The 16,429-nt window shown below is 43.6% G+C and overlaps 1 protein-coding gene across 2 annotated transcripts in view; it reads right to left on the minus strand.

The window, feature by feature from the left end:
* Positions 1 to 16,429, minus strand: part of PFKFB2 (6-phosphofructo-2-kinase/fructose-2,6-biphosphatase 2) — a 41,417-nt gene that overhangs the window by 11,737 nt on the left and 13,251 nt on the right. For both annotated transcript variants that reach the window (XM_044288361.1, XM_044288362.1), the window contains 5 exons: positions 13,314 to 13,438; positions 9,749 to 9,956; positions 9,424 to 9,570; positions 7,591 to 7,695; positions 3,952 to 4,081 (listed from right to left, as the gene is read on the minus strand). In XM_044288361.1, the coding sequence (XP_044144296.1) occupies positions 3,952 to 4,081; positions 7,591 to 7,695; positions 9,424 to 9,570; positions 9,749 to 9,956; positions 13,314 to 13,438 (715 nt within the window). The remainder of the gene's footprint in view (positions 1 to 3,951; positions 4,082 to 7,590; positions 7,696 to 9,423; positions 9,571 to 9,748; positions 9,957 to 13,313; positions 13,439 to 16,429) is intronic.

Genomic DNA, 16,429 nt, shown 5'->3' on the forward strand with positions numbered 1-16,429 from the left:
AGAGAGGAACATCCCTTTCCCTTGCAAGTGATTAACTGCTTGAAGTGGAAGGACAGGAAGGATGTCTACATGCTGACCACCGTGCACGCAGACACCACAGTAGCAGTTAGGGAGATGGGTGCTACTGCTGAAAAACACAAACCGGTAAGATTATAATAAATTTATGGGAGGTGTAGACCTCTTGGACCAGGCGCTTCAACCCTACTTGGTGAAGCAAAAAACAGGGCCTGGTATAAAAAGGTAGCAATCTACCTCATTCGGATTGCTACCTATAATAGTTTTGTTTTATTTAAAAAGGCCCAAGGAACCAGAAGGTGGTTGATAATCTCCTGTTTGAGTCCCCCGCACCTGGGCAAACCTTTGAATCTGAGGATGTTCGAAGGCTTTCAGAACACCACTTCCTTCACCCCGTCCCTGCCACTACCAGCAAAACGTATCCACAGAAAAGATGCCGGGTGTGTAGCAAACATGGAAGGAGGAGGGACACCAGATTTTACAGCCCCAGTTGCCCATCACAACCAGGCCTCTGCAATTACCCCCGTCTTGAGACATACCATACGGGTGCTAATTATTAATTTTATTTAATACCAAAAAGTCAATTTATTCTCATTTTCTGCTTAGTTTGTGGGCTTTCCAGGGAGTGAGGGATCCTTTTAGGCTCAGTTCACACGAGCGTGACAGATTTGGTCCGGATGCGTTCAGGGTGCGTTCAGTTAAACTCGCACCATTTTGCAAGCAAGTTCAGTCAGTTTTGGCTGCAATTGCGTTTAGTTGTTCAGTTTTTTCCGCGCGGGTGCAATGTGTTTTGATGCGTTTTTCACGCGCGTGATAAAAAACTGAAGGTTTACAAACAACATCTCCTAGCAACCATCAGTGAAAAACGCATCACACCCGCACTTGCTTGCAGATGCAATGCGTTATTAACGCAGCCCCATTCACTTCTATGGAGCCAGGGCTGCGTGAAAAACGCAGAATATAGAACATGCTGCGATTTTAAAGCATTGCAGAAGTGATGCATGAAAAAAAACGCTCATGTGCACAGACCCATTGAAATGAATGGGTCAGGATTCAGTGCAGGTGCAATGCGTTCACCTACTGCATTGCACCCGCGTGGAAATCTCGCCCGTGTGAACGCAGCCTTAGGCCTCTTGCACACTGCCGTGTTTCACGGCCGTGTGCGGGCCGTGGAACCGCGGCCTGGATCCCTCCTGAGAGCAGGAGCGCACGGCGTCACTGGTTGCTATGACGCCGTGCGCTCCCTGCTGCCGGCACATTACAGTAATACACTGGTATAGATCATACCAGTGTATTACTGTACTTTGCCGGCAGCAGGGAGCGCACGGCGTCATAGCAACCAGTGACGCCGTGCGCTCCTGCTCTCAGGAGGGATCCAGGCCGCGGTTCCACGGCCCGCACACGGCTGTGAAACACGGCAGTGTGCAAGAGGCCTTAGGGTGTGTTGTGGAACTTTTTTTTTTTTTTTTTTAGACAAAATGTACCTTTTCTGATTTTTTTTTTTTTCTGAATTTTTTTTTTTTTAGGACTATGTCCTGCCACACAAAGCTGTAAATTCCATTCACATTACTGTATCATGATATTGACATGATATTTTTTTATTCGGAGGATCTCTAATGATTGAGATGTTTCTTACCAGTACACTAAGGGCTTTATTAAGAATTTGTTTTTAGTAGACCTCTTACACCCCACAACACGTCTAGAAATACTGACAGCATTTTGGGGATTAGTGACCCATTACTGTTCTACAGATGGTTCTGGACACTGTTCTTTTATATATTCTGTAGGTGATTGGTTATTTGTGTACATAGGGGTTTGTACCTTGCCAGGCAGGGACCTGTTCTAGTGCACTGCATCACTTGGCACATTCGTCTCTCATATAGGGATTGATGGGGCTAAAGAGATGTTGTGCGACCAGTCTCTGTCATTGTATGTCAGCTTGTCATTACAGCCCCATGGATGTTCCTGTATCTTGTGAACAAACTGGAATTTGCAACATAGTTGGAGACAATTTGCTCAGTTTTCTTGGACTTGTTGCCTTTGACTACAGTTCAGTTTTTTTCCGTTTTTTTTTTCAGTTTGGCGGGACATAGTCATATGTACAGGCAAATGCCTTTTTAGAAATCTGCCTCCCTTATAAGTGCACAGCTTCACTTCTCATCTGTATGCACAGCAAAGATAAAAATGTGGCGGATGTCTAAAAACAGTAACAGCGTTACCTATCAAAAAAATATTTTTTCTCCAATTTCCTGTGAAAATGTTCTTAATTTGAATAAAACCATATATACTCAGTATTTCATCCTATAATAATTTTGCACTCAGCATGCTTACTACACCACTAGATGCATGCTTTAAGGGATCTAGTTTTTAAAATGGGATAATTTATAAGGGTTTTCCATCATTTTGCAGCGCAACACCATTACATGTGTGCAATGGGGCCTGAATCATTTTCAGTTTATTATCTGAAAGGCCCCAGGTGCTCCTTTATGTTTGGCCCCTGCCGTGTGACAATTTCTGAAGACAGGAGAAATGGGGCAATACATTTTGGAGTGTACATCTTCATTTTCATGTGCTCTGTAGAAAAAAACCTGTCTTTAATTGACACTTTTGTGCCTGCTTAGCATTAATTTCTACAACAATCTAGGGGGTCTAAAAGCTCACTACACCCCTAGATGAATACCTTAGGGGGTCTAGGTTTCAAAATTGGGTCATTTGGGGGGGGTTCTATTGTTTTAACAGCTCAACACCATTACAAGTGTGCAATGGGGCCTAAAACATTTTCAAGCAAATTATGTGTTCTGAAAGCCACTGGGTGCTCCTTTATGTTTGTGCCCTGCCGTGTGTCAAGACATACGATTAGGGCCACAATAGGGTGATACTTTTAGGGAGTACTTCTTCATTTTTATGTACTCTCTAGAAGAAGAAAAAAAGGTCATTAAATAGACACTTTTGTAAAAAAAAAAAAAAAAATTATATATATATATATATATATATATATATATATATATATAATTTTTTTCACCTTAAAGGGAGTCCGTCATCACAGTTTCACCTTTTTAACCCTTCCCATAGCTTTCTAGCAGCATTACAGTTGATAAAAACGTTACCTTTATAACCAATCTTATCCAGGGGCGGAGTCAACCTCGTAGGTGCCCAGGCAGCTCTGCCTTATCGTCGCTTCCCCCCGCCCAGTCTTTCCCTCTGCCAGCCCATCTTCTTACTTCTTATCTCGCCGAGATCCCGCACCTGCGCGCTGAGTCCGTCGGCTGGCGCATGCGCACTGCGATGTCTATTCCTGGTACGGTATCACAGTAATTAATGCGGTTAACGGACAAAGTTAGCCGGCGCATGCACATTAATTACTGTGATGCCGTACCAGGAATGGACATCTCAGTGCGCATGCGCCGGCCGACGGACTCAGCACGCAGGCGCGGGATCTCGGCGAGATAAGAAGTAAGATGGGCAGGCAGAGGGAAAGACTGGGTGGGTGGAAGCGACGATAAGGCAGAGCTGCCTGGGCACCTGTAAGTTTTTTAATAAAGATACACATATTTTATCGGTAAACTTTACCACCTAAGTAAAGTACATACAAGTAAATATGTGACGAGAACACAGTCAGAATTACTTGGATGTGCAAAACCTTTACGAAGTTATTCTCTGCTAAAGTGACACGTTATATTTCCAAAATCTGGCTTGGTCATTAAGGCCTAAACAGGCTTGGTCACTAAGGGGTTAAAGGGGTATTCCAATCTTGGATAATTATGGCATATCTATGCAGGTCAGGTCCCACCCCTGCAATTTGCCTACTAGTCTGAAAAGCCTTTGACTTTGCACCCTTCATATTCTAGACAACCTGCAATGCACGTTGTGAATTTTGTTGGACGTATACAAGTAGTCTGCCAACTATAGCCCAGAGTAATAGCTTTTACTCCTTACCTGCATTTTTATCCAGGAAGAAAGCCAAAAGACACCTCATGACAGCTTGGTGACAAACGACCAGGATGTTCCCCTGACGTTCCAATTCCATTATGACAGGTTCCAGGCGCTGAACTAGATCTTGATAGGACTGGAGACAATGTTACAATATATTAGCAAACTACCAAATCAAGGCAACAAAAACTGTCATGAAAATCTCCACCACTGGAGCCTCTTAAGACAACGGCATATATGGCAATTCCGAAGTAAACATGTTTGCTTCAGCAGCAGGAGTAAACTCGTAAATTTATCAAAAGGCATAGGTAGCATCTTTAGGACACTGTCTAGAAATGCTACTCCATGTTTTTTTACTCCACCACGCCTACTGGAGTGAGTTTCTGACTTTTTAAAAAAAAAAGATTGCAGTGATGAATCTGGAGTGAAACTAATTAACACATTTAACCCTGACCGTGGCATCTGAGCGTGCTGAAACGGAAGGTGCGCACTTTCGGTTATGCTCCAGCTCCCCCGTGTGGCGATCGGAGGAGCCGGAGCGTGTATGCAGCAGCCCCTGTCTTTATGAATGACAGGAGGCTGCTGCATAGTATTTCCTATGAAGCCCTTGCCTGTAATAGGGCTCCATAGGAAACTAGTAAAATCATCATACATTCCAATGCTAGGAGTCTATAATAATAGCAATCAGACGATTGATTGTTATAGTTCCCTATGGGAACTAGGGATCGACCGATTAAAAATCATGAATAACTCCCATAAAGTTATCAATATCAGCATCTAACCTTGCCCATATACCGATAATGCGCCCAGCTTGCTATTACAGAACAGAGCGCGCTGCTGTCAGCACGCTCATGTTCCCTCAGCAGCACAGGGGAGAAGGAGTCACTCTGTCCCTCCCCCCCTGTGTCACGCTGAGAGACGGGAGGAGGAGTGGCGGGCGCACTGCGTCACCAATGATAAATAACGTCTAATACAAATACAGGAGGCGGTGCCCAGCCTATATGACAGGACGCTGCGATCAGCGGCAGTTAGCGCCTCAGGTGCCACACCTGAGGGGTTAACTGCTGACGCTGATCGCAGCTCGCTGTCAGAGACTGGGTGCCGGCTATGTGATTCTGCGTTGACACACCCGCCTCCTGTATTAAATGTTAATTACCATTGGTGGTGCAGTGCACCCTCCACATTATTAAAAACATACAGGACATTTAGTAAGTAGTACAGATGGGGCTGGGGATCGGAACTTCAATTAAAGTTATTATGATAAAAGGTTTAGGCAATAAGGAAGTGAGTGAGCGGCGGGGCCGGAGTACAGTGACCGCACTGTCCCGCCGCATTTGCATGACACCGGCCCCTCCCACAGGTTTAGCTCCGGTATATTAGGGCATCTGTGGATGCCACCGTTATGGGGTGGGGGAATCTGTGGGTGACACATATATAGCAGTGCCATCCACAGATCTCCCCCCCTTCATAACAGTGCCATCCACAGATCTCCCCCCCCATAACAGTGCCATCCACAGATCCCCCTATAACAGTGTCATGCACAGACCACCATTAGTTCAAAACCCACCAAAAGCACATCTTTTGGTTAAAAATATATTTTTTCTTATTTTCCTCCTCAAAAACCTAGGTGCGCCTTATGGGCCGGTGCGTCTTATAGGGCGAAAAATACGGTAAGTGGTGGCATGGAAAGTACTACTTGTCCCGCAAAAAACAAGCCCTCATATGGCTATGTGAACAGACAAATAATAAAGTTATGGCTCTGGGAAGGCAGGGAGCGCAAAACGAAAACGCAATATCAGATTGACGAGGGTCCGACTCCTTCTTATTACTGTTTACCTGCTCGCCATCGACATTGCAGCGGCAAGCAGGTGTAGGTAAAGCTCGAATTGAATGGGATGGAGCAGTTACACTCTGTGCCCTTGAAGTGAATGGGATGGAGCAGTTACACTCTGTGCCCTTGAAGTGAATGGGATGGAGCAGTTACACTCTGTGCCCTTGAAGTGAATGGGATGGAGCAGTTACACTCTGTGCCCTTGAAGTGAATGGGATGGAGCAGTTACACTCTGTGCCCTTGAAGTGAATGGGATGGAGCAGTTACTCTGCCATTGAAGTGAATGGGATGGAGAAGCTGTAATTACATCTCCTCACCAATGCAATGTAAACCGCGAGCAGGTAAATAGCGCAGAGAGCACAGTGCTCACAGGATTGAGCTGAACGAACGAGTTACCTGGAGTCGGACCCCCGCCGATCTGATATTGATGATAGGTCATCAATTTTGGAAACCGGACAACCCTTTTAATACAGCAGGTTATTTTGAGAATGGTCCCATAATGAAAACATATTAGGAAATCTCTATATGCAATAGGTGAATGTATTCTCTAGGTTGTCAGAATTTTAAAAACTGTTGAAAGGCAGGAAAGGTGTTCAAATAACAGAGGTTCTAAGTCTGTCTAGAAAAGAGGGAATGGCTAAGAGGAGCTATAAAAAAAAGAATCAAATGTGCCTAATGGGTTGCACCACATATACAGTATATGACATTTTTTTTATGTTGGTTTCATTTTGTACTCTACAACATTTCAAATTCAATATTAAAAGTACAGATTTACCTTAAAGGGGTTATCCAACCCCTAAAATGCCTCCCCATACACCCGGGCCCCTCACAGGAGGTTGTACTTATCTGGCTCTCCGGCACCCTCGGCGCTTCTGACGCCGCCCGCTGCATCTCCCCTCTTTCGGGTGACGCTAGGGAGGCATTGGGGTTGGATAACACCTTTGAAGGATAACTGTCATATTTATTTATTTTTTGCTAAAGTATAGGGCAAGTGATGGGTAACAATTTAGCAATAGACTTTATTTAGCCAAAACGTTAATTTTTGGTAGAAAACTGGGGCTGAAATGGCCCTTAGCAGCACTCTTCAAATATGCGTTGCTAAGGGCCATCTGTCTCCTATAAAAAAAAAAAGGGGAGAAGGGCTGTGCAGACGCTGTGCTGCTGACTCGTGCTTCCCTGGGAGACAGAAGGCTGGGCACAGGAGTCTTAGGAGTTAAAATTACATTTATATTCCCCCTTTCTATGCAATGTAATGCTCGGTTACATTCACTGACCTGCGATCCCCGTGATAATAATTCATGAAGCAGCAGCCGCCTCACTGCGCACACTGCTTCATGAGTGCCCAGCCTTCTGTCTCCCAGGGAAGCCCGTCTTTTCTAATAGATGGATGGCCCTTAGCAACGCTCTTTTGAAGAGTGCTGCTAAGGGCCATTTCAGACCCAGTTTTCTACCAAAAATAAACGTTTTGGCTAAATAAAGTCTATTGCAAAATTGCTACCTATCACTTGCCCTACACTTTAGCAAAAAAATAAAATATGACAGTTATCCTTTAAATGTGTAAAAGGTGATGTTCTTATGTTTGAGAGCAGCATTTACAGAAATGTATGCTTCTAGTATAGGAACTGCAGACGGTCAGCAGAACACCGGCCTCCCCCACAGCGCGGCAGTCCTGCTCATAAAGGAAGAAAGGTAAAATAGAAACAGATGCCAGAATGACTTCACATGCAGTTCTCTAACAAACAAGCGTTCTTCATCCTTTGCTTTAAGCCGTTAAAATGACAGTACAAACGCGTAAAGAGATTTATAAACCTCACCTCTCCTCCTGGGTAGCGATAGAGATATTTATCCTGATCTCTCAGAGAAAACTCTTCTGGGTATTTTTCCTCAATCTCCTTATAAGTCATCTCCTCACAAACCCCCTAACAATAAAAAAGGAAAAATAAAGAACAGCAGATGCTATGAGATCTAACATACACAGCATACACAGAAGAGGTGCTCATGCTCCCCGATCTCTCTGTAGCACACCCTCATATGCAGCAGCACTGAGCAGTGTAGATGTGAATTCAGCACTCTTCAACTGCTTCCTCCTAAACAGACTTCTATAGGCCGCATGGTTGTCTCTCAAGATGGATATTAGAAGTGAATTAATGAGGCTGCTCTTTACCATTGATAAGTCATCAATATCTGATTTGCGGGGGGTCAGAGACCCTGCATGCCCACTAGTCAGCTGCTTCAGATTAGCTCTGGCACTAAAGCTACACAGCTCAGTCCAATGTGCAGTGGACGGAGCTGGTAACTAGCATTGCTCCCATTCATGTCAAAGAGAGTATCGCTGCGGTAGCCCACTAAACAATGGACTGAGCTGTGTAGTTCCAGCACAAACTTCCAATACCGGAGCTACTGTGAAATACTTGATCGGTGGGGGTACAGGGTATTAGCCCCCCGCCGAGCAGATATTGATGGCTTATACTGAGGAGTGGACAAGCCCTTTAAGACTGAATAATCACTACAGGAGGCGAGGGTTGGGGGAGGGAATGGCTCATAAGTGAAAAAGGCATTTTTCCCTCTTGTACTGCTGATTTATGCAAAGTTTGTTTAGACGATGGAAGCGATCCACAAACTAACATGTTCACAAATACTTTTAGGATATGATAAGGACACCTAAAATTTTAAAACAGTGGGCCAGACAAGAAGAAAGCTTAGTCAACCCTTGCCTCTCCTCCAACCAATGTTATAAGAACATACAATGCTTTCAGAAAGTCTTTAGACCCTTTCATTTTTATTTTATTTTTTATGCTGTGGCCTTTTGCTAAAATAAAAAAATATAAATCACATTTCCCCATCAATCTGCTCTCAATATCCCATAATGAGAAAATGAAAACAGAATTTTAGAAATTTCATTTATTAAAAAAAGAAAAACTAACATTTTGCATGGACATAACCATTCAGACCCTTTACATGATTTGGAAAGACACACCCGTCTATATAAGGTCTCACACCTGACAGGGCATATCAGAAGAAATGAACTGCCTGCAGAGCTCAGAGACAGGATTGTGTGGAGCTTCAGTTCTGGATACGGGTACAAACGTTTTTTTGCTGCACTGAAAGTTCCAAAGAGCACAGCAGTTCTTAAAAGTTTGGAACAAACAGGACTCTTCTTAGAGCTGGCCGCACACCAAACCAAGTAATCGGGGAGAAGGACCTTGGTAACAGAGGTGACCAAAAACAAAATGGTCACTCTGGCTGAGCTCCAGAGATCCTGTGTGCAGAAACTTCTACCATCACTGCAGCACTCCACCAATCTGGGCTTTATGGGAGACCGGCCAAAAAGAATCCTATCCTCATTAAAAGACACATGAAAGTCTCTGGGGAGATTTGAAAATAGCTTCCCGTCAATAGAACCCATCCAACCTGACAGAGCTTGAGATGATCTGCAAAGAAGAATAGGATAAACCTGCAAATCCAGATGCGCAAACCTTGTGGCATCATAACCAAGAAGACTGGAGGCTGTAATCGCTGCTAAAGGTGCTTCAACCAAGTACTGAGTGAAGGGTCTGAATAGACATGCAGGCAGTACTTGAAAGGGCCATCTTTTACAAAAGAATTAAAAAGGTGTCTGGTTTTCACAAACCTAACAATCCACTTACAGCATCAATCTCATTCAGAATCTTCCACTGCTCATAAGCCACCCCAAGGGCTTCTGCTGTCTGAATTGTTCTCTTCAGTTGACTGGTCCACACCTTCAGGTCCGCAATTTCCTGCTGTTCAATAAACTTTCGGAGTTCCTTGGCAAACTACATGAATAAGATATACTCCAGTAAGAAGCATTTCCATATCAGCACTAGAGCAATTCCATACACAAGGTATTTTCATCCAAATGTCAGCTGTGGTGTCCGCACTGTGGTTCTTATTTGCAGACAACAAAGAACTTTGGTTATCCTTCTAACATAAGTATATTGTACATGTACTTACTTGTTTTCCTCGTGACGAGAGGCCAGAGTCTCCTCCAATCCTCCCAGCTAGATTACATTCACTTTCGCCATGTCGGCACAGGTAGATGGTCCGAGGCTGTACATGAATGTTCATGAGGTAGTAGACAATTTTACTTTGTATGTAGTCCTGCACCTTGTTGACCAGGAATCTCTGTCCCACATTGATAACCTTTATAAGAGAATGGTCCCTATAGGGGAAAAAAAATGAAATAGGTTTCATATTTATATAGTCATAAAAAAGGTTCAGCACATAAAGTACACGGTGTCCGACGGACTGCTAAACACAATTCTTCAGCAGCAGTTACAACTCTCCACCTTCATGGTTCGGTTTTCACCTGTATATTCACAGATCCATACCTGCAACCAATAACACAAGGCAAACAAGAAACTGTAGGACCATCTGGCTCTGAATCAGGAATGACCCAGTTTTACACAGAAACTGAAGTGAAAGGAGAGGACCGAAAGCATGTGATATAGATAAGGTGAGGGTGCCATAATAATGGCAAGGACACGTTCAGGTTTAGTGCAACAACAAAGTCTTTACTAACTACTGCTAAAAAAGGTAGAACAGCCTCAAAACAGTCTTCTCTGAGAGTTACGGTTCTTGAACATTACACAACTATGGTACAGGTGTAGACAGCCCAAGCTTCAGGTGACAAGTGGGCTCTCCTGCCTTATAACATCTGATACAGGGGTGGGCAGACAAGCAGCTTCTCATGCAGTTTGTGGGGAGGCTCTGTGGCAACTCCACCTGCTGCTCCAAACCGTTCTCTGTCTGTTTGCAGGAAAACCATCTCCACCTGCAGTCACCCGTTTGCAGCCTCTAAACTTGCTAAGTCACTTTCCAGATCCAGCCTGTCCACCACACAGGAACACATTATACCAAACTCCCATTGGTGGATAAGGCATGGGCAGTAAGAGGGGCTGTCCAGCTTTGGGATTTTTTTTTTTCTAAACTGGTAGCTTCAATATGTTGTATTTGTAAAAAATAAATAAAATCATGCTCACCGGCTCCCTGCCACTCTGGCTCCTTTCAGTAGTCTTCTGGTCTTCATCCTGTAGACTTCCAGACCGATGAGGTCAAGTGCACTGCTGCAGCCAATGACTGTGCTCAGTGGCGATGGATCCCCAAGGGTCACTTACTACTTAGGGACTTGTCACTGCAAAGGCCAGCATTTGACTGAAGTGGCACACTTGACCCCATTAGATCAGGTGTTAACATGACTGAATCCAGAATACTGCTGAAAGGAGCTGGAGCGGAGCGACATGTATTATGTTATTAGCATTTACAAACAAGCATCAAGGCAGTAAGAGATGCTGCATTTAAGGCTACTTTCACACTAGCGTTCGGGGCTCCGCTTGTGATTTCCGTTTGAAGGCTCTCACAAGCGGCCCCGAACGCATCCGTACAGCCCCAATGCGTTCTGAGTGGATGCGGATCCGCTCAGAATGCATCAGTCTGGCAGCGTTTGGCCTCCGCTCAGCAGGCAGACACCTGAACGTTGCTTGCAGCGTTCGGGTGTCCGCGCGAAGGCAAACGGATCCGTCCAGACTTACAATGTAAGTCAATGGGGACGGATCCATTTGAAGTTGACACAATATGGCTAAATTTCAAACGGATCAGTCCCCCATTGACTTTCAATGTAAAGTCTGGACAGATCCGTCTGAGCAACTTTCACACTTAGAATTTTTTCTAAACTATAATGCAGACGGATCCGTTCTGAATGGATCCCATCGTCTGCATTATAGGAGCGGATCCGTCTGTGCAGAGACCAGACGGATCCGTTCTGAACACAAGTGTAAAAGTAGCCTAACACGTGTTTTACGGTCCCCACTGGATTCACATCTACATTGCTTGGTACTTCTGTAGAATATCTTCCATGCTGCTGCTGATTCTCTGTATACAAGATATACTGTAGTGACGGGGAGCAGAATTTCCTCTAGTTCCTGTGTGCAGTGTATAGGACACATCATAGAAGCTAGTCTCAACCCCATTACCCTAGGGGCTGCTGAAAATGAAAGACAGAATATGCAGAGGGGGAAATTTCTGGGGGAAAAAAATTAAAGCTACAAGTGATATTAATTGTCAGATATAGTATCATTCTCCCTGTACACACCACTGCTTATTCTGGATCATATTAAATTACAGTTACACTTAAATGACAGCTCAAAACATGGCAGCACTACTCACAAATGCGTCTGAGCCAAGTCTGATAGTGTAAGCTTTACAACAAGGCAAGGATCACAGTGCTTTCCATTAGACAGCTGTTAATAACAGGACCCAGCGACAGCTGCATATACCTGCTGTCCTCACCCCTGAGCAGATTACTAAGGCCCCTTTCACCCGGGGGCAAGAATTCGGCGCGGGTGCAATGATTCAGGTCAACGCATTGCACCCGCACTGAGTCTGGACCCATTCACTTCAATGGGGCTGTTCAGATGAGCAGTGATTTTCACAGATCACTTGTGCGTTGCGTGAAAATCGCAGCATGTTCTATATTCTGCGTTTTTCACACAACACAGGCCCCATAGAAATGAATGGGGATGCGTGAAAATCGCAAGCATCGGCAAGCAAGTGTGGATGCAATGCGATTTTCACGCATGGTTGCTAAGAAGACGAGGGATGAGTTACCCGGGACCCAATTTACTTTATTATTTTCCATTATAACATGGTTATGCGTTCAAAATTTCGCGCCTGCGCCGTACCGGTCTTCAGTCACCGCAGTCGCACTGAGAGGAGGACGCTCGCTCGCCGCTCCTTCCTCAGTGAGCCTGCGCCGGGTGTAGATGTGACGTCATCGGCACATTGAGGATGGAGCGGCCGAGCGAGCGTCCTCCTCTCAGTGCGCCTGCGCCGACTGAAGACAGGTACGGCGCAGGCGCGAAATTTTGAACGCAGACAGGGCCACCCAGAGGACGAGCGCGTTCGCTGGCCCTGTCAATCAACATGAGGAGGGGGCGTCTTTATGAAAGGAGGATGCGGCTGCTACCAGCAAGTAACTGCCCTACTTGCTGGTAGACAGGTGATTTACATATTATAAAAGTCTGTTTTTTTAAGAAACTACTGAACGAAAATGAGTAAGAGCACTATATATTGATATATCACAGTATAAGGATTTTAAGTAGGCTTTAGGGGGGTGACAGAAGCCCTTTAAGCATTTTAAATGATCACATAATCTAGGAAAATCTTATGTGCAAGTAATATTATCAGCTCCTATATTCATACAAAACTCTGATCATGGGGGACTATGACCGGTTTAGTGTTCTTTCAGCTCTTTTCCGGTTGCTGTGGTAGTTAGCCAGAAATACCTGACAGCTTGCAGCGAGAGATCCCAGATCCAGCGTTTCTGCCTTTATACTAATATTTGACTTTCTATTACCCTTGTACCTGTTTCTTGGCAACACACAAGTCGTTTTATGGGAAGAAAAGCCTTTGTTTTTTACAGGTTACATCTAGTAGTGGATTTACTCCAATGTATGACCAGTATACCTGCGCGTTAAATCCTAAATTATGTTACACATAATGCTGCATATTTTCCTCTTACTTGTCATAAGAATCTGGGTCCAGTGGCTCGTAAGTAACCTTATAGCATTCAATCCTCTTAAGGAAGTCATCCATGACATTCTCACGATGTCTTTCAGGATAGTCAGGACTAGACACTTTCACCTCCTGGAATTAAACAGATAGTAACATTAATATATTTCATGTATTTTTATTCATAGAACACATTTTCTGTATTTGCTGTGATGCTGAACAACTATGTGGCTCCTAGTACAAATCAGAGCGAAGTGCTGTGAGAAAAACCTATGAAAAAAAAAAAAAAAAAAGTGCCATTTATGGTTTGCCTGCCAAGGCGATTCTTTTCTTCTCCGATACAGTTCCTAATGCAGCCTACAGTCTTATCACACTGCACTCGCTCTGATCTGAGATCTACATAAGTGCAGCAAGTGACAGATCACACATAGAAGTTATGTCTCAATTCACACTCTAGAGTCTCAGTGTATTCTATGTAATGCAGCTCCAGTCTTTTCCCCTACCTGCTGCGTGTGTCAGCATTAACAAGCAGTAGGCAGGGGAGAGCAGTGTGAAGTTGAATCTCAGAGATACACTGGTGATTCTGCACACAGCACTCAAACAGTAGAAGGCCTCTTGCACACGACCGTATAGCTTTTTAAGTATTTTGCGGTCTGCAAAAAACGGATCCGCAAAAAATATGGATGACGTCCGTGTGCATTCCGTTTTTTGCGGAACGGAACAGCTGGCCCGTGATAGAACAGTACAGTCCTTGTCCGTTATGCGGACAATAATATGTTCTATCTTTAAACGGAACAAAAAAACGGAAATCATACGGAGTACCTTCCGTTTTTTTGCGTATCCATTGAAATTAATGGTTCCGTATACGGAACGCATAAAACGGAACGTGTGCAAGGGGCCTAAATGGGAAAAAGTCTGAGTCAAGGGAGTGTTAGGACTCTACATCTGGTGAGGAGGGTAGGTCCCCAGGAGCCGCCTTGAGAGATTTGATACAGTGCTATCAAAAAGTATCTGTCTCACCAAATTTATTCTATTTTTGATCATTTGTAACATAAAAGGTTTCATATCATCCAAACAAGTTTAATATGGGATAAAAACATAAGTAAGCACAATAAGCAGATTTTACCCCTTCATGATGCAGCGATTTTCCATTTTTGTTTTTCACTCCCTGCCTTCCCAGAGCCATAACACACCTGTATCAGGGTTTTTGTTTTTTTCAGGACAAGTTGTACTTTCTAACTGCACCATTTAATATTGCATATCATGTAGAGGGAAGCTTGAAAAAAAATTCCAAATGGGCTGGAATTGGAAAAAAATAAAAAATAATTTGCCATAGTTTTATGGTTTTCGTTTTAGCGATGTTCCCTATGAGGTAAAACCAAACTGTGCCCTTCATTCCCTTGGTCTGTATGATTACAACAATACCACATTTATATCGTTTTTCTTGTGCTTTAATACCTAAAAAAATTAAATCTTAGAAAAAATTATTTTTCTCTTTTCATTGCCATATTCTGACCTCCATAACTTTTTTATATTTACGTCGTTGGAGCTGAGTGAGGGCTCATTTTTTGCAGGGTCATCTATAGTTTTCAGTAATACCATTTTGGGGGGTGTTTGACTTTCTAATCTCTTTTTGTTCAATTTTTTGGGGGAGGTGAAGTGATTAAAAAGCGTTGAATTGGCCATTTTGATCTTTATTTTCCGGTACAGTTTCACCACATGGGATAAATATGTTTTTATTATAGGGAAAGGAGGTTATTTTAATATAATATATATATATTTTTTTTTTTAAGCATTACACTACTGTGATTTACCGGTAATACAGTAGTGTATGATAAATTCAGTATATTCCCATGGAACACTGCCACCTGCAGGCCTACATAGTAATGTACCTATAATAGGGCTGGTAGCCTCCCACAGGGTCCAGCCTATCACTACAAATGACAGGCTTCCCAGATCTCAGCGTAGGAAAGCCATTCAAGCCCCAAGAGAACAGTGCTCCCAGGGAAAGGCGCCTCAGATGCATTGGTCACAACGGACTACGGCACCTAAGGGGAATACAAACAGCAAAAACCCAGCAGCTATGAAGAATGGATCAGGTGCCATCTGCTGTACACGTACGGTGGATGTCCTAAAGGGGGGTCAAATGATCATTCCATTTATGGAAGACATATTCAAAACCTATAGGCACCCATATGAAAAAATAAAAGCCCCCCTTACACCTAATAACTGGTGTAAAAAAATTAAAAAATATATATGTTTTTTGCTGGAAAAACATGGTACACTACACTTTCCCATCCTGCAAAGAAACGTATACATTAACATACTTTTTTGTTTCTTTTTACAATGAAACCCTATGGTGACAGATGCCATAGTATATAAAGAGAAGTCCGGCAGCACTCCTATATCCAAAATGAGCCAATTGTAAAGACCATACACAATACCTTGACCGCGGTAATGATGGTGCAAGCAGATCAGGATCCTGGCTGTTGATCCACCATCAATAGCAATACAAAAAATCTGCAGCACTCGTCGATTTGTAGCAAATATAGTGTGGATTTATTCCATAAAAACAGCAAGAGAATGCAACGTTTCGACCGTTCCCGCTCTTTTGAAAAAAAGACCAGGAATGGTCGAAACGTCGCATTCTCTTGCTGTTTTTATGGAATAAATCCACACTATATTTGCTACAAATCGACGAGTGCTGCAGATGCCATAGTATAGCATCTGTTTGAAGCCTCCGTTAACGTATATTACAAAAATGTGATGTGAACCCTCCCTAAGAGTCTTTTTAATCTGCTACACTGGAGGGTTTTCAAGTACGAGCTACATGTTTTAGATTTTGCAACAACATCTTAATGGGATTCAACTCGGCCACTACAAAACCTTAATTTTGCCTCTTTTGAACCATTCAGCAGTGAACTTGCTTGTGTGTACTTGCTTGGGTCACAAACTGACACGTCAACACTCCTTCAGGATTTTTGGAGAACTCCTGCTTCCATCAATTATGACATGTTGTCTAGTTCATACAGTAGCAAAGCAGCCGCAGATCACCACACTACCACCACCACCACGTTTGACTGTTGGGATGATGTTCTTATGACGGAATGTGGCGTTAGCTTTATG

Source organism: Bufo gargarizans, chromosome 3 (genome assembly GCF_014858855.1).
Source record: "Bufo gargarizans isolate SCDJY-AF-19 chromosome 3, ASM1485885v1, whole genome shotgun sequence".
Classification (NCBI taxonomy): domain Eukaryota; kingdom Metazoa; phylum Chordata; class Amphibia; order Anura; family Bufonidae; genus Bufo; species Bufo gargarizans.